A 20,882-nucleotide genomic window follows, 5' to 3' on the forward strand; every position below is an offset into this window, starting at 1 on the left:
GAGGAGCGTCGGCTTTATAGCGGGCGAGGAGGGGCAGCGCGGCATGGGTTGGTCGGTCATGGCGACGACGGCACAGTGGCGGAGAGGAGTGGGCGGTGATGTTGCTCTCTTCCTTACGTCACGGGGATCACGACGCGCTTGAAGGCACGCGAAAACGAGGGTCCGTAGCGAGCAGGAGCGTGACGCGCGCGTGTTGTACCGTGGCGGACGGTCGTCGATGGTGACGACGGCGACGGTGCTCGAGCGGGGAGATGGGGTTGTCCGGGAGCTAGCCGGTGCCGTGGCGATGCTCCGTGCGAGAAGCCGAGGTCGGGGGGAGGTGGAGGCGACGAGGCGACGACGCGCTCCGGCGTGCTCCGGGCGTCACCATGCGCGTCTCGTCGCGCATGGGCGCTTCGGGCGCGTCGGTTCACGTCGGTTTCGGCCGGTGGCGATGTCAACTTGGTCAAGGGCTTGCGGGGGCAGCTTCGGGAGGGTCGGGGAAGTCGATTGACAAGGTGAGGGGAGATGGATGTGAGAGGAGAGGAAGTGAGCATGTGGGTGTCAATGGTGGCCGGCATGGGTTGGGTTTTGGTCATGGTGACCAAGAGGGAGGGTGCGGTGGCCTGTACGGGTGCCCGGAGGTGTGGTGAGTCTCCGGAGCAGCGAGGCAAGGGCCGGGGTTGGACTTGGTCTTCCCAAATTTCCGGCATGGGCAACATTCCACACCACTGCCCGCAAGGTGTTCGAGATAATGCCCGCAAGAAAGTTTTTGTCAAATTTTGGAAAATCCTTTGGTGGGTCTCAAACATATATTCATAGAGATGGAATGGTGGTGGTGGGGTTCATTTTGGTGAAGGTTTGCAAGAATTCAAAAAGTGGCTCATCTTCTCTTTAATTCAAAGTCTCCACTTGGCAATTCTCTACTGGTCAACCTGGTCAACTTCAGCAGGGATGGTCAACATGGAAGTTGTTGACCTTGACATGGTCTTGGATGACATGGTCATAGTTGACTAAGTTTGGTTGAGGAATCAGAAGCTAAAAGGGTGCAAAGTGGTGAAGATAATATAAAAGTGACATATGACCATTATCATATGTGAATTGAAAATTGAGATTTCCTTTGATTGGATTCTTGTTTCTTTGATGCAATTGTGTTTGTTTATCATATATAAGAGTTTTACAAGCAATAGATCAAGCAATGGTGGCCTTGGTTGAAGATTTGCAAATTGGGCTAAGTGTATGTGAGGGAATTTTGGGGATTTTCTCACTATGTGATTTCTCTTCATTTGAATTGACTTTGGTTGACTCTAATGTGATTCTTATTGGTTTAGAAACATTTTCAAACCATTGAAACTAATTAAAAGGGTCTTGGTCAAAGATTTGCAAAAATGGCCATAACACATAAGAGGTGATGTGTTAAGTTTTATTATTTTTGAAAAGGGTTCACCTTGCTGCACTTGGGCATGGGTTAGGGTCAATTTAGTGTTATATTAGGTTGAGAGATGGTTTCACACCATTTGGTCAAGGTTTAAAGCCATAGGTCAAAGTTTGGTGAAATGGCTATGTGGCACATATGCTTCTATGCATATGTTTAATTTGATTTTTGATTTGAGTGTTCTTGGCCCATTTGATGTTGTTGAGTGTTGAAATGGTATATGGAAGTGATCCATCCATTCACAACAAGTCTTAGGGTCAAACTTCTCAAATTCACAAATTTGCACTTTTCTTACATATGCCTCTATGGCATTTTTAGTTTCTTTTTATTTTCTTTGGAAACCACTTGGATTTGGTTTGATAGGTACTAGGTAAGGTGTAAGAAGGTTTTCCAAACCTCTAAGCAAAGTAGAAAGGCTTAGGGTAAAATTTTAGAAAAATAGCCATAGGCACATATACCTTTTTCTTATTTAATTCTCTTTTTATTTCATTTTAACTAGGGTGGTGAGAAGAGGGGTGAGGTTTAGGGTTTTGTGGGGTTCTCAAAGGTTCACCACCATTTAGCATAATTAATAAAGATAGGGTTCAAGATTTACCTATTAGGGCTATATGTCCCCATAGGTCTTTTATTTTATTTTGTGTTTCTCAAAATATATCCAAAATGAATTTTGGAGAAGATTAGGGTTTAAGGTTTTTCTTATTTGAATTATTTTTCTTGTATTTTATTTGATTGGTGATCTTCACTTGATCACTTTGGGGTTTTAGGGTTTAGCACATAAGCATAATAACACTCATCATGGCAAAACACAAGATTTAAACAAGGTCTATATGTATCAATCTTATTTTAATAAAAGTTTTTGTTGGTTCCAAAATTTGGAACTAGGGAAAATTCAATTTGTTTGTTTTGAAATTTTTGGGTTGTTACAGTAGTAGACGGGCCTTTGAACACCGTGGACATGTCCTGCCTCTTCCCGCTCGACAACCAAAACACTGCTAAAGACTTGTGCTGTTGCGGCTATGTACATAAGCAACTTTTCCCTTTCGCGCGGGGCGACGAGGACTGGGGACGTCGACAGGATTTTCTTCAGGTTGTCGAAGGACTCTTGCGCCTCTTTGGTCCACTCGAACTTTTCTGACTTTTTCATCAGGTTATAGAAATGCAAAGCTTTTTCTCCCAGCTTGGCGATGAATCTGCTAAGCGCTGCCAGTGGTCCTGCCAACTGCTGCACTTGGTGCAGATTCTTTGGCGGCTCCATGTCGAGAATAGCTTTGATCTTCAAAGGGTTAGCTTCAATCCCCCTGGCCAAAATGAAGTACCTGAGCACTTGTCCCCCTGGCACTCCGAAGAAACATTTTTTGGGATTCAGCTTAATTTATACTTGTCCAAGTTGTCGAAGGTTTCCCGTAAATCATCGATGAGAGTGGCGGCGTGCTTCGTTTTCACCACAATGTCGTCGATGTAAACCTCGATGTTCCTCCCAATCTGCTCCCCAAGGCAAGAATGCATGCACCGTTGATACGTTGCTCCCGCGTTTTTCAACCCGAAGGTCATGACGTTGTAACAGAAAACGCCGTGCGGGGTGATGAATGCGGTTAGCTCCTAGTCTTCTTTCTTCAGTTTGATCTGATTATACCCAGAGTATGCGTCAAGGAAGGAGAGGCGATCGCATCCAGCTGTAGAGTCGACTATCTGATCAATGCGAGGCAGCGGGAACTGGTCTTTTGGGCAGTGCTTATTAACGCTGGTGTAGTCGATGCACATGCGTAGAGCGGTGGTGTCCTTCTTAGGTACCATGACGGGGTTAGCTACCCACTTGGCGTCCTTGAGCTCCCGAATGAATCCTGCTTTACGGAGTCGACTGATTTCCTCGCCAATTGCTCTTCTCTTTGGTTCAGAAAACCGGCGCATTGACTGCTGCATCGGTTTGGCTGTCGGATCAACGTTAAGGGCGTGCTCAGCGAGTTCCCTGGGGATACCTGGCATGTCGGATGGTTCCCATGCAAATATCTCCCAGCGCTCACGGAGGAACTCGATGAGCGCGCCTTCCTATGCGCCAGTAAGGTCAGCCGACGTGTTGACCGTTTTCTTCGGGTCTGTAGGGTGCACCTGCAGCTTCTTAGTTTCCTTTGCAGCGTCAAACTCATCGGATCTCTCGTTTCGATTGACGGCTGGTGGTTGCGTGTGATCTGTAACGGTGTCAATTGCGTTGAGCTCTTCCTTGACTCCGAACTTCGAGGCTATCTTCTGGAACTCCCGTTCGCAGTTGTCCGATCGAGCAAAGCTTCCATGGACAGTTATTGGGGTCCCGTTGTTGCCTGGCATCTTCAGCTTCAAGTATGCATAGTGGGGTACGGCCATAAATTTGGCAAACGCGGGCCTGCCGAGGATGGCGTGATACTGAGACTCCCAGTCGACTACTTCGAACTCGATCTTCTCTTTCCTGAAATTGCTAGGCGTGCCGAAGACCACGTCCAATGACGTTTTTCCAAGAGAATAAGCGGGTCGAGTCGGTATAATGCCGTGAAATCATGTATCGGATTCTCTTAACATATCGACTGTTAAACCCATTGCTCTCATGGTGCTGGCGAACAATAAGTTCAAGCCACTTCCTCCATCCATGAATACTTTGCTCATATTGTATCCTCCGATCTGTGCTTCAAGAACAAGGGCTGCGTGGCCAGGCCTCGGAACGGCTTTCGGGTGATCCGCCCTGCTGAAGGAAATACTCTGATCTGACCAGTCGATGAAGTCGGGTGTGTCGACCATGGCGACCTCCGCGTACTTTACTTCTCGGGAGAATTTCTTGATCTCTCTCTTCGAAAAGCTGGTTTTGTGGATCATATTGACTTGCCCGCATGGTTCCGGAAACACCTCTGCCGATGTACGCTCGTCCCGAAGCTCATCTTCTCCTGCTGGTACGTATGGCTCTGGTACGTACGGCTCCAGTGCATAGCTGTAAGATCTTTCCCTTCTCTCCATTGCGTGAACTCTTGATATGGCCTCGGTTCTGAGGTCATCGCAGAACTGCCGAATCTCCAGAAAATGTCGACAGTTCCTTAGTAAGTGGCTAGACTTCTCTCGACCATCCTTCGGATCGATGTAAGAGTGGAGGTAACATGGTGCCTCGAGCTGCTCTGTAGCCGATAGATACGGCGAGCGGGTGCGTCCCTTGATTGATAATGTATTGTGGTATCCTTGCTCGACCTGCCGAAGGTGAGGTACTGTTCGTCCTTCCTCCTCATGGTGCGAGTCCCTTCGTTTTTTCCTTCGCCCTGCTGCAACGTCGAAACTCCCTTGGTGGTTCTCTTGTATGCTCCTGGATGGAATCCTTAGGGTTGCCATTGGAGGAACGCTTTCTGGAACTTCGGCCTTCAGACCGGATACGCCGGCCCTGGGTAGGCGAAGGAAACCTCCAGAGTCGATGATGAAGTGAACTCCACCGAAAGTAGTATCCATATCGCTAGTCGATCCTATAGGGATCAAGTGAGGCGCTTCGCGGTGCGGCACGAATCCGTAGGATCCGCAGCGGATTGGATCCCTTGGGTCCGCTGGCGTTGGCGACTCGAGTACGAACGCTGCGGACGTGACTGGTGCTGCCGATGACTTGCCTGGTGCTGACAGGTTTCCCACAGACGGCGCCAATTGTCGAGGGTACTCCTCGGCAATGCCCTCTGTTTGGGGCTTAGGGTTAGCGGAATCCTGCAAGCTGACACGAGACATCGGTTCACAGACAAGCGGGAAGAGCGATTTACCCAGGTTCGGGACCCTCGATGAGGTAAAACCCTTACGTCCCGCTCGTCCGTTCTTGATTATGATGATAATGGGTTACAATGGGGTGCCGAATAGTTCGGCTGAGATCTCGTCGAGAGGCTAAGTATTGCGGCGACCTAGCTCTAGGTTTTCTGGTGGCTAAGGTTGCTACGATTAATTCTGTCCCTCGGCAACCCCTCTCCTGGCCTTTATATTGGAGGCCAGGTCTCAAGAGGTCTAACCAAGTACGACTAGGTTTACAGTAGTTTTAGATCTAATCTTTCCTTGTTCGGCTGCTTCCTTGTCTTGCCCGTCAAGGATTACTCTGGTGCGCCGTCCAGGTGGCCCATCTTGCCTCCAGGTGTCTTCATGGGCCTCCAATTAGTCAATACAGGATAGGGCAATGTCGGTTACCCGAAGGGTAATGCCCACGTCAACTTCCCACCGAGGTTGTCCTCCCGATGGATTGTTGAGGGGTATTCCAAAGAACTCGGGATACGGGCGTCCTAAATAATCAACCAGTTGTTTCAAATCCTTCTCGAACATGAGGTTTCCTCCGTGGCCAAGCTGATAGGACTTGCAGGTGTACTCCATCTGTGAAGAATTATGCTGAGTAAGTTAGAGAAGTAGTGTGTCAAAATTTTATGTAGTAGTATAAGAAGAATAGAGCATAACTTTCTTATTTTGAAGATCTCAAGGGTAAGAGGGAGAATAAGTTTTCGCAAGTATTCACTTCATTTGGTTTTGAAACTAAGTTTTTCAGACGTCCATTCTAACTAGGGTCTCCTAAGGTCAACAATGGCTATGATACCATCTTGTCAACACCCGGATTTTTAAGTCCAGATGCCTATCATGCCATTCATCGCAATCCCAGGAATATTGTTTTTGCGAGACATAATAGATTGATATCACAACACATCATTTATTACATACCATAATCGTCTTACAAATAAAGGATCACATGATCCAGTCTCATTACAATAATAGAAGTTCTATTGATCAATTACATAACACATAGCGGAAGCGAAATAGCGTAGTAGTAGTCCATCTATTCCACAGGCAACCTTTGATGTCAGGAGTGATCCTAGTTGTCGTAGACGTCCTGCTGTCCTTCTTCCGGGTTCTGATACTCGTCTTCATAGTCTGGCCATTTGAATAGCCAGGGACACAGCCATGAGTACTTTAAAGTACTCGCAAACTAATACTAAGGTAAATACTATCAACTATAAGGGGGTTCTAAGCTCTAGTTTCATTTGCATAAAGCCAGTTTTATTTCATAAACACTTTAATAATCAAAGCCTCTTTATTTGCCTAACTCAACTCCAGTGGGAACATTAGTGTCATTCCCACAACTCAGTTGTGATTCAAAGTCAAAGTCACCTTTCAATTCAAATCACAAGTCACCATTCATATTTTTAGAATAGTTCTGATGACGGAACAGTATGGCCTTTCCAATCGTCCATGACCGCGGACGCGGCTATTCGAATAGGTTAAACTCTGCAGAGGTTGTACACTTGTGCCACAACAATTGCAATAGTTCGTCGGGGTAATCGGCCCCGATTTATCGTACGCGATGACGCGAACTACCAATCCTAACCTTTCATTTACATACTCTAGTATAGGCACCTCTCCCCATGAGCTTGGCCTCCCGGTGAAAACAAACCGTCAACCCGGAACCGCACGAGGGCTTGGGTAGGACATTCACCTCATTTCACGTCATTTCACATTCAATGGAGGCAGCCTCGGCATAACCCCTATGACGCTTGTTCAGAGGGAACCCATACTAAAATACATTTACCAGCTAAGCCTTACCCAGATTCAGGTATTGTGGGGGTACTTGTAAAATTGGAATGGTATCGCATCCAAACCCAACCATCAGTTTTGGTAAAATTCACCAAGTCATTCACAAGTCATATTCACCTTCAAAAATCTCTCAATATAATGACTCATCATTCGAAGGTTTTCAAAGTCATTTCATTTCGCAAATTCCCAACTAGAGTAGTCACTTTTAAGGTTTAGCACTAGCAACTAGTTATGAGGGGTGCTAAATATCTTGGAGCTTGCTAGGCTAAGTGTGATGCTCTTGTACTACTCCATAACTAAACCAAGTGAATCATAAATCAAAAAGTAACTTTGATAAATAAGATTCAATAAAACTTGTAAAGTAAAAACTTGGGATAGGATCAATAAGTAAAAAGTAATGGTGCCTTGCTCTTGTAGAGCTTTGCACAAATCTATCTTGCATTGGTAATAGCTTGCAACAAAATAGCTTGCATTAGTCTAGCTTGCCTTGATTGGTGGGGTGATCAAAATTTTCTTCTTCTTCCTCTTGGTAGAAGACCTCTTCCTCTTGATAGTCTCCGGTACTAGCGTCTATAAACGAATACGAGGATACAATCACCAAACAACACTTAAGTAGTCTTAATTTGCCTTAATGGCTGACACAAAATGATCTAGCATCACTACTTAACATTTGTTCACAAATTATTCTAGGGTTTCTTACTTAGTATTAGGAAAATAATTTCCTCTCATTGAAATTGGAATTAGGGTTTCTATTTAGTTCTTTGGAGAAATAATTTCCTCTCATTGAATCTTCTTAAGATTTAATCTTCTCAAATAACCATGTATGATCACATGTTGACCAAGGTCAACACTTCACACTTATCATTTGAGAAAAATGATTTAAATGAGATTCATCATCTCATGTGATTTAAATAACCAATGTAATTTAATACTATTTTGATTTACGTTCCCCAAGTGAGCAAGTATGAGCCCATGCAATAGAGGTCATCACATTACTTCATAACACTTGAGAAAATGATTTAAATGAGGTGCTACACCTCATAGATTTAAATTCCTAATTTTTGAAATGGTTTAAATGGGCTAGTTATTGACTACATAGCCAATATTTTGCTTCTAGCCCATGATCATGTACATAACCCATATCATATTTTTGCATAGTCAAATAGAGGGGTTGAAATGTGAATTATGAGAGGTGGAATCACCTCAAAATTCAAAAGGGTTGATTTTTCATATTTATTTGAAAACTGAAAAGTATCTGACTTGATATTTTTGCTATTCAAAATCTACACAAGATATGAGGTTGAAACCAGTGGGGTTAATTAGATCATTTCATAAGGATTCTGGAACAATTTGAATCACCAAATTTGGGTTTGTAGATTTGAAAGTATTCAAAAAAATAGCAAAGACCAGTATTGAAAATTTAGTGGATCATATTAATTCGAAAATGGCTAACTGGGCTAGGCCGGAAGTAGATGGGCCGAAAGATTTAAAACGCAGAGGGGCTAGCCCAACTAACGCTGCGGGCTAGCTGACAGTGGGTCCCATGCGTCAGCGACTGAAATAACCCGAAGCGGTACCTGCGAATAGGAGCCGTCGGATTAGAAGATGATCGAGATGCTGACAGGCTTCGTCTACGTCGACGAGAGGGGGTTGCTGCTGCGGCGGAGGTAGGGGTCGGCGGCGAGCTGGGGCTCCGGCGAGGGGCGGCGATGATGCTGGACGACGTTGTCGACGACGGGGTGTCGACTGGTAGTCGCGGCGGAGCTTGAGGTGGCCGAAATCGACGACGGCGATGAGCTACTAGTGCGGCAGACTCCGATCAAATTCCGGCGAAATGGGGGCTAATTGAGGAGGGGAAGAGGTTGAGGAGGATCAGAGAGAGTAGGGAAGCTTGTTGGTGTGAAGGATTTAGGCGCGGGGGCTCTCCTTTTATAGGGTGGAGGGGTGCTGCGAGGGTGCCGTGGTGGTCATCGACGGCGATGGCTGTCCAGGGCGTGAAGGGGCAAGGTAGGGGGCCCAGGAGGTAGGCGACGTCCAGGCGGTTCTCAACTTGTAGCTCGCGCAGGGAAAGGAGGAGGGGACGGCTCGAGTTGCTTCCGCGTCTGCGGCGGGTACTGGCGGAAAGGGTTTGATCATGGCGACGGCGATGGGTCCTCCGCGAGCTACTGAGCGTGTCTAGGAGGGTACTAGTGGTGCGGTGAAGCGTGATGCAGAGGTAGGCTTGCAGGGGAGGACGAGAGCGATGGCACAACGGCGTGCTCTGGCACGTCCAGGACGGTGCCCATGCGCGCTCTAGCATTGTTCTGGGCGTGTCTGGGCATGCGTCGTGTGGCCAATGCCGGGCGAGCTTCGAGCTAGGAAGGGTACCGGCGTGCTTAGGAGAGTGCAGGCTAGCTCGTTGACATGGGGAAAGTGATCAGAGAGGAAGAGGGACGATGAGTGGCATTGGGGTGGCATGGTGCACGGCATGGATGAAACAATGATCATGGCTTCACTTTTATCTGTGCAAATGGGCTTGGTTTGATGCAGAGGAGGTACCAGAGTGTGATGATCACAATTGGAAAGTGGTGGAGGCTAAAAACCAGAGGTTAAAAGGATGTATGTCAAATCTGAAAAGTAGCCTGCAAGGTGTTTGAGGAAATGGCCGCAAGAGAATTTTGTTTGAATTTTGGAAATCTTTTTGGTGCATCTCATTTATATAATTAGAGAGGTAGAATGGTGGTGGTGGTGGTCAATTTGATGCAGGTTTGCAAGATTTCAAAATGGGGGTTGATTTTCTCTTTGTTTCAATGTCTCCTCTTGTCAATTCATTTCTGGTCAACCTGGTCAGAGTCAACACTGGTGGTCAACAGAAAAGTGGTTCATCTTGACATGGTCTTGAATGAGGTGGCAAGTGTTGACCAAGGTTGGTTTAAGAAAAGTCAAAATCAGGGGTGCAAATTGGTGAAGATGTTATAAAATGGCCAAATGACCATTATCATATGTAGATGGGATTTGCATTTTTCTTTGATTTGATTCTGGTTTCTTTGATGCATTTGAGTTTGTTATTGATATCAAAGTGTTTTACAAACAATGGCACAAGCAAATGTGGCCTTAGTTGAAGATTTGCAAAATTGGCTAAAGTGTATGTGAGTAAAAATGGAATTTTCTCACTATTTGATCTCTCTCTATTTTATTTGACTTTTCTTGACTCAAATGTGATTCTTATTAGTTTAGGAACATTTCCAAACCATTGAAACCATTCCAAAAGGTCTAGCTCAAAGATTTGCAAAAATGGCCATAACACATAAGAGGTGATATGTCAATTTTCCTTATTCTTCTAATTTATTTCCCTTGCTTTACTTGGGCATGGGTAAGGGTCCATTTAGGGTTAGATTAGGTTTAAAGATGGTTTCACACCATTTGGTCAAGGTATAAGTGCATAGAACAAGATTTGGGAAAAATGGCTATGTGCCACATATGCCTCTATGCATATGTTGCATTTGATTTCTAATTTGACTTGGCTTGACCCAATTCATGTTGTTGAGTGTTGAAATGGTATAGAGGAGTAATCAAACCATTCACCACAAGTCTTAGGGTCAAGATTCTCAAATTCACAAATTTGCCTTTTACTCTCATATGCCTCTATGGCATTTTTATTTTCTTTTTAATTTCTTTGGTTTCAACTTGGATTTGGTTTGATAAGCACTAGGTGAGGTTTATGAAGGTTTTCCAATCCTCTATACAAAGTAGAAAGGCCTAGGGTAAAGTTTCACAAAAATAGCCATAGGCACATAGGCCTTTTTCTTATTTAATTTCCTTTTATTTTATTTTAACTTGGATGGTGAAAAGAGGGGTGAGGTTTAGGGTTTAAGATCATTTCAAAATACTTCCACAAACAATTATAGCAATAGCACAAGAATTAAGCAAGATCACTATGTATCAACCTTAATTTAATATAAAAAAATTGTTGGTTCCAAAATTTGGAAATAGGGAAATTCATTTTCTTTGTTTTGAAATTTTTGGGATGTTACTATGCTCTTCGAGGCCACTAGACACTGGCCCCCTTGCACCTCATCCTTATCCGCCCAAAAGAAGGCGCCAATTTGGCTTCTGGAGGAAATAAACAGGTGGATGAGAAAAAAATTCTCAAAAGAAAAAAAATGAGGTAGACGACTCTAGAGAACAGTAGCTTGCTTCAAACTGGTAGCCAGCTTGCTACAAAATTAGAATGCTCCGCATCATCTGTATGAATATCACATTGATAATGCAAAGGCAGCTAGGACGTAGGCAGGCAGCAGTGGTGTTCAGTTCAGAGTGACATCAGAACTTCAGAAGTGTTTTCTTTTTACGAGAAATGGCAGGAGCTCTGCCTTTATGCATTATAATAGAGAAGAGAAAACAACCCAGTTATATAACAACTGGTGCCTTAAGCCATCAGACACACACCACCTCAAAAAACAAAAACAAATAACTAAGAACTACATGCGTTTCTGACAACATCAGCCAACACGATACCAGCGACAGTTGCCAGAGGCAGAACCTTGCACTGAAAGACACCGATTTCGCTCGTTCCAGATATTTGACAAATCATAGGCAGCCATTGTAAGCATGTCCTTGCGGCGATTTCCTGTGTCCGATCTGTGGAGATTCGGCCACCAAAGTCTTAGATCAACAAACAACATGGCCAACTGACGAGGGATCACCTCGCCAATGTCTACGTATTGTAGACTTGGGTTTCGGGAGAGAGTGACGATGGAAATTCCGGGAGCGAGATTAGGCACACGACGTACCCAGTTTCAGGTCCCCTCGGTGGAGGATCCCTAAATGCTGCTAGCAATCTAATATGATCATAAGTACGTTTACAGGATGCCGCCATAGGCGGAGCTATATTGTCTCTCTATTATGTCTATCTATTGTCCTCTTCCTATCGAGTGCCCTTGCTGGCTTTATATATACAACCAGCCTAGGGTTACAAGAGTCGACTACTTCTTCGGGTTGCCTTGTTGGGCCTTCTCAATATTGAACCGAGCCAAACCAGGTATGCTAATAATGAGTACCTGAAGGGTATACTCATGTCACCAGCTGCCAAACTGAGGCTTGGCCCACTCTATGCGTGTCCAGATCTCCTTAGAGAACGGACAGAGCAGATACAAATGATTTGCATCCTCGAAAACATGATCGCAGAAACTGCACTTGTTGATGTGTGTCCAGCCCATGTTCCTCAGCCTGTCAGCAGTCCAAATCCTATTTTGAAGAGGCAGCAAAGAAAGAATCTAATTTTGCCCTCAAAGAATCCTATTTTCAGAAGTGTTTTTGGACCGCCTACCTGATACTCAGGCAGCTCGTGTAGCAGCAGCAGCTACCAGGGTGTTAGTGTGCAGAAGTTGGTAGCCCTGTACTCCATAGTTCAAAGGCCTACAACAGGAGTACTAATCCGGTGCGTGTGTTTAACAACAGTGTTCTCAGTGGTAGTACCCAGCCAGGAGATATCTGACCAGAGCTGTAACTTGTAACAAATCACTTGTTGATTTGCCTGGTGGTCCATGAAGCAAAATTAATTCAACCCCAGAGAAATCTCAACAGAGTGCTACAGCACATTCAGGCTTCACAATTAGCCGCAGTGACCGTAACGACTATCAAATCAGGATGCACACCAAGAAGCACTGGACATTCAGATCTATTCAAATGTTACTTTGTCCTTACAGCCACTTGTTAGCATATATCAAGTCAGAGAATGCACTGTATAGCATCCTCATGCAGTCAAGGAACAGAGAGACAAAGGATTAATAGAAATGGAAAGAGCTATTCTGAAACTTCTGAGGATAGATGTTTCCAATCAAACCGGTGACAACACTTCTGCAGATTAGAGTGATGTGCATCATCTGCGAAGGCGCGGCAGGCAGCAATGGTGTTCAGTTCAGAGTGACAGCAGAAGTGCTTTGGACTACCTCCTGATATCCAGGCAGCTCGTGTAGCTGCAACCAAGAAGTTATTGTGCAGAAGTTGATTTGACTGCAGTCCGTAGATCAAAGGCTTGCACTAGAAATACTAATCTTGTGTGTTAAATTTACCTGCAGTGTTTTATGTCATTGGCTGAGCTTCCTTAGAGCCATTCTGGGCCGTGATGATGTGGTTTTGACTCATCTTTGTATTAGAAGCCAGGCGGAGCCACAGCTAAACAAGGGTGTACAAATGTACACCCATTACCTGGCCTAACTCTCTCCTAATATACTCAGTCTTAGCTAGCCCAACAAGCAAAGTCCCATAGTAATCTGGCTCCGCCAACACCTACTACTCCCTCTGTCTGAAATTACTTGTCACAGATTTGTCTAGATATGCAAGTATCTAGACACGTTTTAGTGTATAAATACACGTGAATCTAGACAAATCTGCGACATCTAATTCAGGAAGGACGGAGTACATAGTTTAGCCCCTTCTCAAATTGTGGTCAAGCTCCGCCAATGTTCTAATTAGTACTGTAGTAGTACCCCAGAACAGAGATATCTGATAAGAATTGTAGCTAACAAGCAAATTCCCTTGCTGACTTGGCTGGTGCCTATTGGTCCACAATGCAAACAGAGCATGACCAACAAATAAACGACAGTTTATATATCCCCAGAGAAATCTCACCAGAGTTCTACAGCATATTCAGGCTTCGCAATTAGCACTGCTGACAGTACTTTAAGTTCATGTGACAGCTCAAAAGCTTGTCAAATGCTTCCATAGGACCATCACAATCAGGGATTCAGGATGAACAGCAACAAGGACTGTACACTCAGATCTGATTCAAATGTTGCTACGTTCAAACAGCCACTTCATTTATTAATATTGTGTATAAACTCAAAGAATGCTTAGTAATACCTCAGAAAATAAAAAAAATCTTACTACAATAGCATCCTCGTGTGAAAAAAAAAAGTATCTGTCTGGAAAAAGAAAGACGAGGATTCATGAAAAACAGAGAGTTATTCTGAATTTTCGATGCAGTATTCACTATTCATTGTTTCTGATTACTGCTAGCTGGATATGAATTTTACATCATAAACTCCTATGATCCTATACAGATTTCCTATTTGTATCGAAGGTCAGATATATCTGACAAACTGCCTAGTTTGCTCTATGCAAGGATTCCAAAGTCCTTGCCCTATCACTTTTGTCAACTATATATGCCTTGAACGCTACGGCTGGTTATTATCCTAAACAGACTGGCATTCCACAACAACAAAACCTCATGTACAGGAACAAGCAATTTGTCACTTGCCTTTATTGGTGCAGCATCTGATGCTGCTTCACCAAAATCTTTGCATAGAGGACCTCGTTCCAGGAGTCGGGCACTCCAGGAAGGCACCAGTGGCTGCAGTCCTGGTATAACTCAGGTGCCTTCCGCTCCTCCTCACTCAACTTCTGCTTGCGATAGATTGAAGGGTGTCCCTCCTTCCTGTAGTCGGTCATCCTTGTAATGTTCATATAGGCGACAGGTGTTTTCATCCCATGGAGCACCTCCTCCAGAATGCTCATCTTCTGTGGGTATGGTATGAGGTACTGCTCGTTTGTTATCGGCTCAGTCTCCTTGTCACAGCTGCCGCCAGAATTCCATTGCCCCCCACTGCACAACACAAATACAGGGAGACATTTCCAAACATCAGTAACTCATATACTGATATGTCATGGCAAACTGACTTTACAGGAGTTCGTACTAAGGGTGTGCGAACCTGAAGTGGGAGGCCGAGTAGCCTCTGAAAAAGACGGTTGTTTTCTTGGGATTCACATTTGAATCAACCCACTTGGCCCAGGTGTTTAGAGCTCTCCGGTAGGCATCATGCACATTCAGCTCACGGTATACTTGGTCGCCTTCCTGATAGTAATCTTTCCTGTAGCACATTTGACAATGGAACAGTAAGAAAGACTTGAAATGCAGACACATGGCATGAGCAATTTACTGAATCAGACTGTGGAAATAAAAGCTTACCCTAGAGAAGTTTTCTCATGTGTCCACCAATGCCCAGTATTGAAGACAATAATATCTGCATTCTTGTACCTTGAGGAAGACCGGTCGATTTTGTCAAGCCTAAGAGTTTCCTTGACCTTTCCATGTTTGAGAGGAACCTCCAACTCCTGAACAAGGAAAGGGGACCGGAAGAACTCCACAGTGCAATTGTAATCCTATACAACATGAATTTAGCACATAAGTTTCCACCTCAAATGATCAAACAAGCACAAATAGCAAAATATCTCCTGCTGCATTCTCAAGAAAAGGAAGCCAAAGAATGGGCATATGAGAAGTGTTGCATACCTGAAATAAAAAAGAGTATGAGCCCTCAGCCCTGAACTTGTGGTTCCCAGATACCTCAAACACTTTCCTCTTGTCTTTGATAGAATTTCTCAAGATACAAACAAGTGATTCCCACATGTTCCTGTTGAGTGAATCACCAACAAACACCAGTCTCTTTCCCCTCAGCCTCTCCAACATATCAGTTGGATTCAACCTAACATAAGCATCAGTATCATGCCATCACATAACTGAATTTGTCACGCAAAAAGAACAGACTGAATTCACACAAACTGCATGGGTGTTCAAGTAAAAGAAAATTGGTTAACTGGCATCAAACAAACACACAGCTCATATGCCATACACAACTTCTTGTGACTTTGCCATGACGGTGAACTAACAACCAAAGGGTGTGCAGTCTTGGTATGAGGACAGTTCTGCCCTCTGCCATGTAAACAAATATTTGTACAGCAAGTCTGCAACATGTCTCTGTTATATGTGACAACACCCATTTAAAAGATTCTAAAATAGCAGGCTGTACCATACTGATGACCAACAGCCAGCGCCATTAGTTCCTTAGCCAACTGCAACTTGTTGGATCAGAATTTTAGAACCAGATGATGAACCAACACACATGCGCATTAACTACGTACACAGGTACTAAAGGTTAATGGATTACTAAAATGTTGCAAGAAATGGATACCTTGGGTTTGGATTTCTATGAACATGGATCAGGATTCAGGAAATATACAGTATTTTTCGAGTGAAGGGCCACAGCCCCCAGCTTCCAATTAAGAAAGCTGACAAAGTGGTAAGATCTGTTTTCGCAAACGTGATACGAACACCCAGCGGCAGAAGCTCCCCTCAGGGATGAACAACCCAGCAGCAGAGTGCTATCCCGCCAGAACAGTCTCACTAACAGCAAACAACATTTTCGCAACGGAAACATTCAGTATGCAACTGCAACTGCAATTCTTGGAGCATAGCTGTATCATGTATGGTGTGGGTTTATATCCATCCAATCACAGCATGCATATTGATTATGGTTTCACATGAGCAGACAAGCAAGACCAAAGCAAGTGACACTACGCCACAAGACTAGAGAGGAACGATTTGATTGGAAAGAAGCCAGTGACTTCAGTTTTCTATTATCCTGGCTCCTCTGTAATTTTCTCTTATCTATAAGGCCCATCTTAATGCTTTCAACTATATTATTTACTAACTAAACTATCAAATCAACACTTGCAAGGTTTCAGACGACCTAATGCCACCAGGAATTACCTAGGGAAGGAAGGAACAAACACTTGGTATCGGCGGCGCTCGGTCTAGGGTGCTCACCGAGGAAGCCGACATGGACGCTTCCTTCTTCTTCGTCGCCGGCGTGGGCGAATAGATCGCCGCGCCGTCTTTCCAGGGTTAGGGTTTGGGCCGCCGGAGAGGCGAGTGGGGGAGAAACTGGAGATACACGGGAATGGTTCTCAAAGGTGAGGAAGGGTCATATCGGAGGGGCGCCGGCGCCGGACGGGTTGCCGGCGACGCGGGCACCGCCATTCGCGCGCGGTGGAGCGCGGTGAGGTGAGGGTGCGGGGTGAGGGTACTTTTGGAATTTGCAGAAAATAGTCACATGCCAAAGGGGTTTAACAGCAGTCCATTGACGGGAGACTAACGGAGATGGAATATTCGCAACAAGTTTTAGTCGTGGAAACAGAAACAGGTATGTTCCATGGCAGCAAATCGATCGATCGTTCATGGCAGATAATAAGCAAGTAATTCAGGTAATTAAGCATGGCTCACCTCGGGATGCTGCACCCGCTGGGCTTCCACCGGAGCCGCTGGTAATCCTTATCGGGGCGGCCGTTGAGGAAGCAGTTGAAGGACTCGTCGACGTGAGGGCAGGATCCCGGCGGGTAGAGAGGGTACGAGTCGTCCCGGACCCAGTTCCCGTAGAACATGTCACACCTGCCCATCTCCTCCACCGAATACTCCTTGTTCTGGCCACCGCCGGCCCCTTTCGCCGGCGGCACATTCGCCATTACCGGCACCGCGCTGCTGTTGCCGGCGCTCCTCTGAGAAGACGTCGCAGTCGTTTCCTTCCGCAGATTCCTCGTACTGTTGCTGCTTCCACCTGCTGAAGCTGCAGGAGCAGCAGCACCTCTGCGTGTGCTCTGCTTCTGGTTGCTGCCGGCCGCCGAATCCTGGGCAGCGCGCTTCTTGCTGGGATCCCCTCTTCTCGGCGGCGCGTCGCCGTTGCCGTGCATCGCCGCTGAAACTCCGCTCCCGGTCTGGCTGATGAAGGGGACAGCTGTCCCGTTGCTCGTTGGGGGTTCCGCTGAACTTGCATTCGCCCCGGAGCTATTGATGGCCTGAATTGGCGCTCCTACTGTCGGCGTGGTGCCATTCTGGGCAGAACCGCCGATCGTGACACCAGCCTTGGATTTACTGCTCGCAGCACCGGCGATCCCTGTGGAATTACTGCTCACGCCACCGCCGCCTCCCACGTGATCATGGGGCGGCGCGTTGCTCTGCGCCGCCGAAGCAGTACCGTTACCCGAGGCGGAGATGTCGCCGCGGAGTCCAGCCCCGGCCTTCGCGTCAGCACCAGCAGTCCCTGAGGAATTACTGGCCGCGGGATTGTCGAGCACGTGATCGTTGGGCGGCGCGTTGGACCGCGCGGCGGAAGCAGTAGCATTAACGGAGGCGGAGATGTCGGTGCGAACTCCTCCCGAATCGCTGCCGCCTCCGCTTCCCGATCGCTCGGCGGGCACACCCGCACCGGACCCGTTGGTCCCCGCTCGCCCGCCGCTCTCCTGGAACCCGCCACCGCCACCGCTCGGCCCGCTCCGCCTCGGCGCGACAACGCCGCCGGGAATTGCCGGGGAGGAGGAGTTGGCGGGGAAGAGGGAGGAGAAGAAGCCCGAGACCTGCGCGCGGTAGGGCGAGGCGGAGGCGAGGAAGCCGCCGAGCCACGCGGCGGAGGCGGGCGAGGACGGCGAGGGGGCTGGGAGCGAGGGCGCGAAGGCGAGGAAGGCGGCGAAGAGCGCGAAGGCGAGCGCGACGCCGTAGAGGCAGAGCCTGGCCCTCCGCGCGCCGCCGCTCGCGCCGAGGTGGTCCGCCACGGCCGCCGCCACGCCGCCGTGGCCCCTCCACGCGGCCGCGCCCTTCATATCCGATCGCTCGCGCCCGCACGCGGCGGGAGCGGGAGGCGGTTGGGGGTTTTGAGAACGGAGCGACCCGGCCGGTGGGTTGCGGGTGAACCGCGCCGCGGCGGGTTGTTTTGTAGGGCGGGGGAGGAGGCGAGGTAGTGGCGGTGGCGGCGACGGCGAGCGCTTGGTGGTGGTGGCGGTGGGTTGGGAGCGAAACCAAGTGAGTTGGGCGATCTCTTTTTGAATCTCTGCGGATTGGGGGCTCCACCTCCGCCTCCACCTCGACGGCACCGGAATCGCTCGGGGGTTTGGGATTGGTGGTGGACTGACGGGCTGTCAACGCAAGTCAAATCTCGTTGGGTTTCTTCGCACGGAAATAGCGGAAACGCCCGTGAAATCTGGCCGCCCGATTTGCCTACTTTGATCCTGTTAACCCTTCGGCCGGAAAATGTAACGTGTTTTTTTTTTTGGTTGCTAGGTAACAAATTTTCATGCCCTGCGACCAAGTCAAGCCCTAACAGACGAAAAAACGGCTCAAAATACCTCATTTTCCATACGGAAGGCCATAGAGTTTGCATGCAATTAATTCATCACAGACCAATCCTTTTTTCATATAGCCATTCAAAGACCCCTGAGTTAAAAGAAGACGGAGGCCCTGATTGCCAAAAATTAATTCAAGTAATTACTCCAAAATTATGCCTATTTTTTGATATGTTTAGAAAACAATTAGAGTCTCAATAAACCAGTATAGAGGCAACCGTATGGTTTCCTTTATCTACTTCTTGCTTTAGTGATGAAAAACATTTAATTCCACATTATAACAGATGAGTTGTTTATAGCAACTTTACCCCAATTAAGAGGTGAAAGTGGATATAAGCCATCAAGCAAGTGAAATTAGCGACTTAGTGGGGAGTAATTTAGACTAGTAACATGACATATGTTACTAGTCTAGGTTACTACTCCCTCCGATCCGGTATTCTAGGCTCCTTGTGAAAAACTATTTGTTCCAAAACACCTAAGGAATAAGGTCTGCTTTTATTTCATTTCCTTATTAATTGCCTTCTAGATTTACTCCTAGCCACAACGCATGCATCTCTCTCCTTTTTCCTAAGTTGTGTGAAAAGATTTCTTTGCATGAGGTGGGCCAAAATGATGGTTCACTTGCCCACCTTAATAGCCATAGTGATTCCTAACAGACTGGGGATTAATCGTGTCCTTCAATCACTGCCACCTAGTTACAAGAACTTTGTGATGAACTACAATATGCAGAACATGAACAAAGAGTTACTTGAACTCTTCGCCATGCTAAAATCTGCTGAGATTGAGATCAAGAAAGAGCACCAAGTGTTGATGGTCAACAAGACCACCCGTTTCAAGAAACAGGGCAAGTCTAAAGGTAAATTTCAAGAAGGGTGGCAAGAAAGCTGCCACGCCTCCTATGAAACCTAAGAATGGTCCTAAGCCTGATGCTGAGTGATATTACTGCAAGGAGAAGGGACACTGGAAGTGTTATTGCTCCAAGTATTTGGCTGATCTGAAGAGCGGCCTTGTCAAGAAGAAGAAAGAAGGTATATCTGATATACATGTTATAGATGTTTATCTTACTGGTTCTCGTACTAGTACCTGGGTATTTGATACTGGTTCGGTTGCTCATATTTGTAACTCGAAACAGGAACTAAAGAATAAACGAAGACTATTGAAGGATGAAGTGACGATGCGCGTTGGAAATGGATCCAAAGTCGATGTGATTGCTGTCGGCACACTTCCTCTACATCTACCTTCGGGATTAGTTTTAAACCTCAATAATTGTTATTTTATACCCGCGTTGAGCATGAACATTATATCTGGATCTTGTTTAATGCAAGACGGTTATTCATTCAAGTATGAGAATAATGGTTGTTCTATTTTTATGAATAATATCTTTTATGGTCGAGCACCTGAAAAGAATGATTTATTTCTGTTAGATCTCGATAGTAGTGATACACATATTCATAGCATTGATGCTAAGCGAATTAAATTGAATGATAATTCTACTTATATGTGGCACTGTCGTCTTGGTCATATTGGAGTGAAACACATGAAGAAACTCCATACCGATGGATTACTTGAATCACTTGACTTTGAGTCACTTGATAAATGCGAAGCATGTCTAATGAGAAAAATGACTAAGACTCCATTCTCTGGTATGATGGAGCGAGCTACAGACTTGTTGGAAATCATACATACCGATGTGTGCGGACTAATGAGTGTAGCATCACGCGGTGGATAACGTTATGTTCTAACCTTCACAGATGATCTGAGTAGATATGGGTATATCTATTTCATGAAACATAAATCCGAAAATTTCAAGAAGTTTAAGGAATTCCAAAGTGAAGTAGAAAATCAACGTAACAAGAAGATTAAATTTCTACGATCTGATCGCGGAGGTGAATATCTGAGTTATGAGTTTGGCATGCATTTAAAGAAATGCAGAATACTTTCACAATTGACACCGCCGGGAACACCACAACGAAACGGTGTGTCC

At 46.0% G+C, this 20,882-nt stretch overlaps 1 protein-coding gene across 1 annotated transcript; it reads right to left on the reverse strand.

The window, feature by feature from the left end:
* Positions 1–13,930: 13,930 nt before the first annotated feature.
* On the reverse strand, positions 13,931–18,379 carry LOC124688562 (protein trichome birefringence-like 1). Its single transcript, XM_047222223.1, has 5 exons — positions 17,010–18,379; positions 15,240–15,432; positions 14,916–15,109; positions 14,659–14,817; positions 13,931–14,552 (listed from the first exon to the last, which is right to left on the reverse strand). The coding sequence occupies exons 1-5, from the start codon at positions 18,377–18,379 to the stop codon at positions 14,210–14,212; spliced, it is 2,259 nt and encodes a 752-aa protein (XP_047078179.1). The 3' UTR covers positions 13,931–14,209.
* Positions 18,380–20,882: the final 2,503 nt, after the last annotated feature.

This window comes from Lolium rigidum, chromosome 2, assembly GCF_022539505.1.
Source record: "Lolium rigidum isolate FL_2022 chromosome 2, APGP_CSIRO_Lrig_0.1, whole genome shotgun sequence".
Classification (NCBI taxonomy): Eukaryota; Viridiplantae; Streptophyta; class Magnoliopsida; order Poales; family Poaceae; genus Lolium; species Lolium rigidum.

What these genes read in the sequence shown, in the direction of transcription:
- LOC124688562 (XM_047222223.1), bottom strand. Translation starts at nt 18,379, where the DNA reads ATGAAGGGCGCGGCCGCGTGGAGGGGCCACGGCGGCGTGGCGGCGGCC. An exon ending in CATACTCTTTTTTATTTCAG is followed by an intron (nt 15,110 to 15,239) that starts GTATGCAACACT and finishes CATGTTGTATAG; the next exon opens with GATTACAATTGCACTGTGGA. An exon ending in CATGAGAAAACTTCTCTAGG is followed by an intron (nt 14,818 to 14,915) that starts GTAAGCTTTTAT and finishes AATGTGCTACAG; the next exon opens with GAAAGATTACTATCAGGAAG.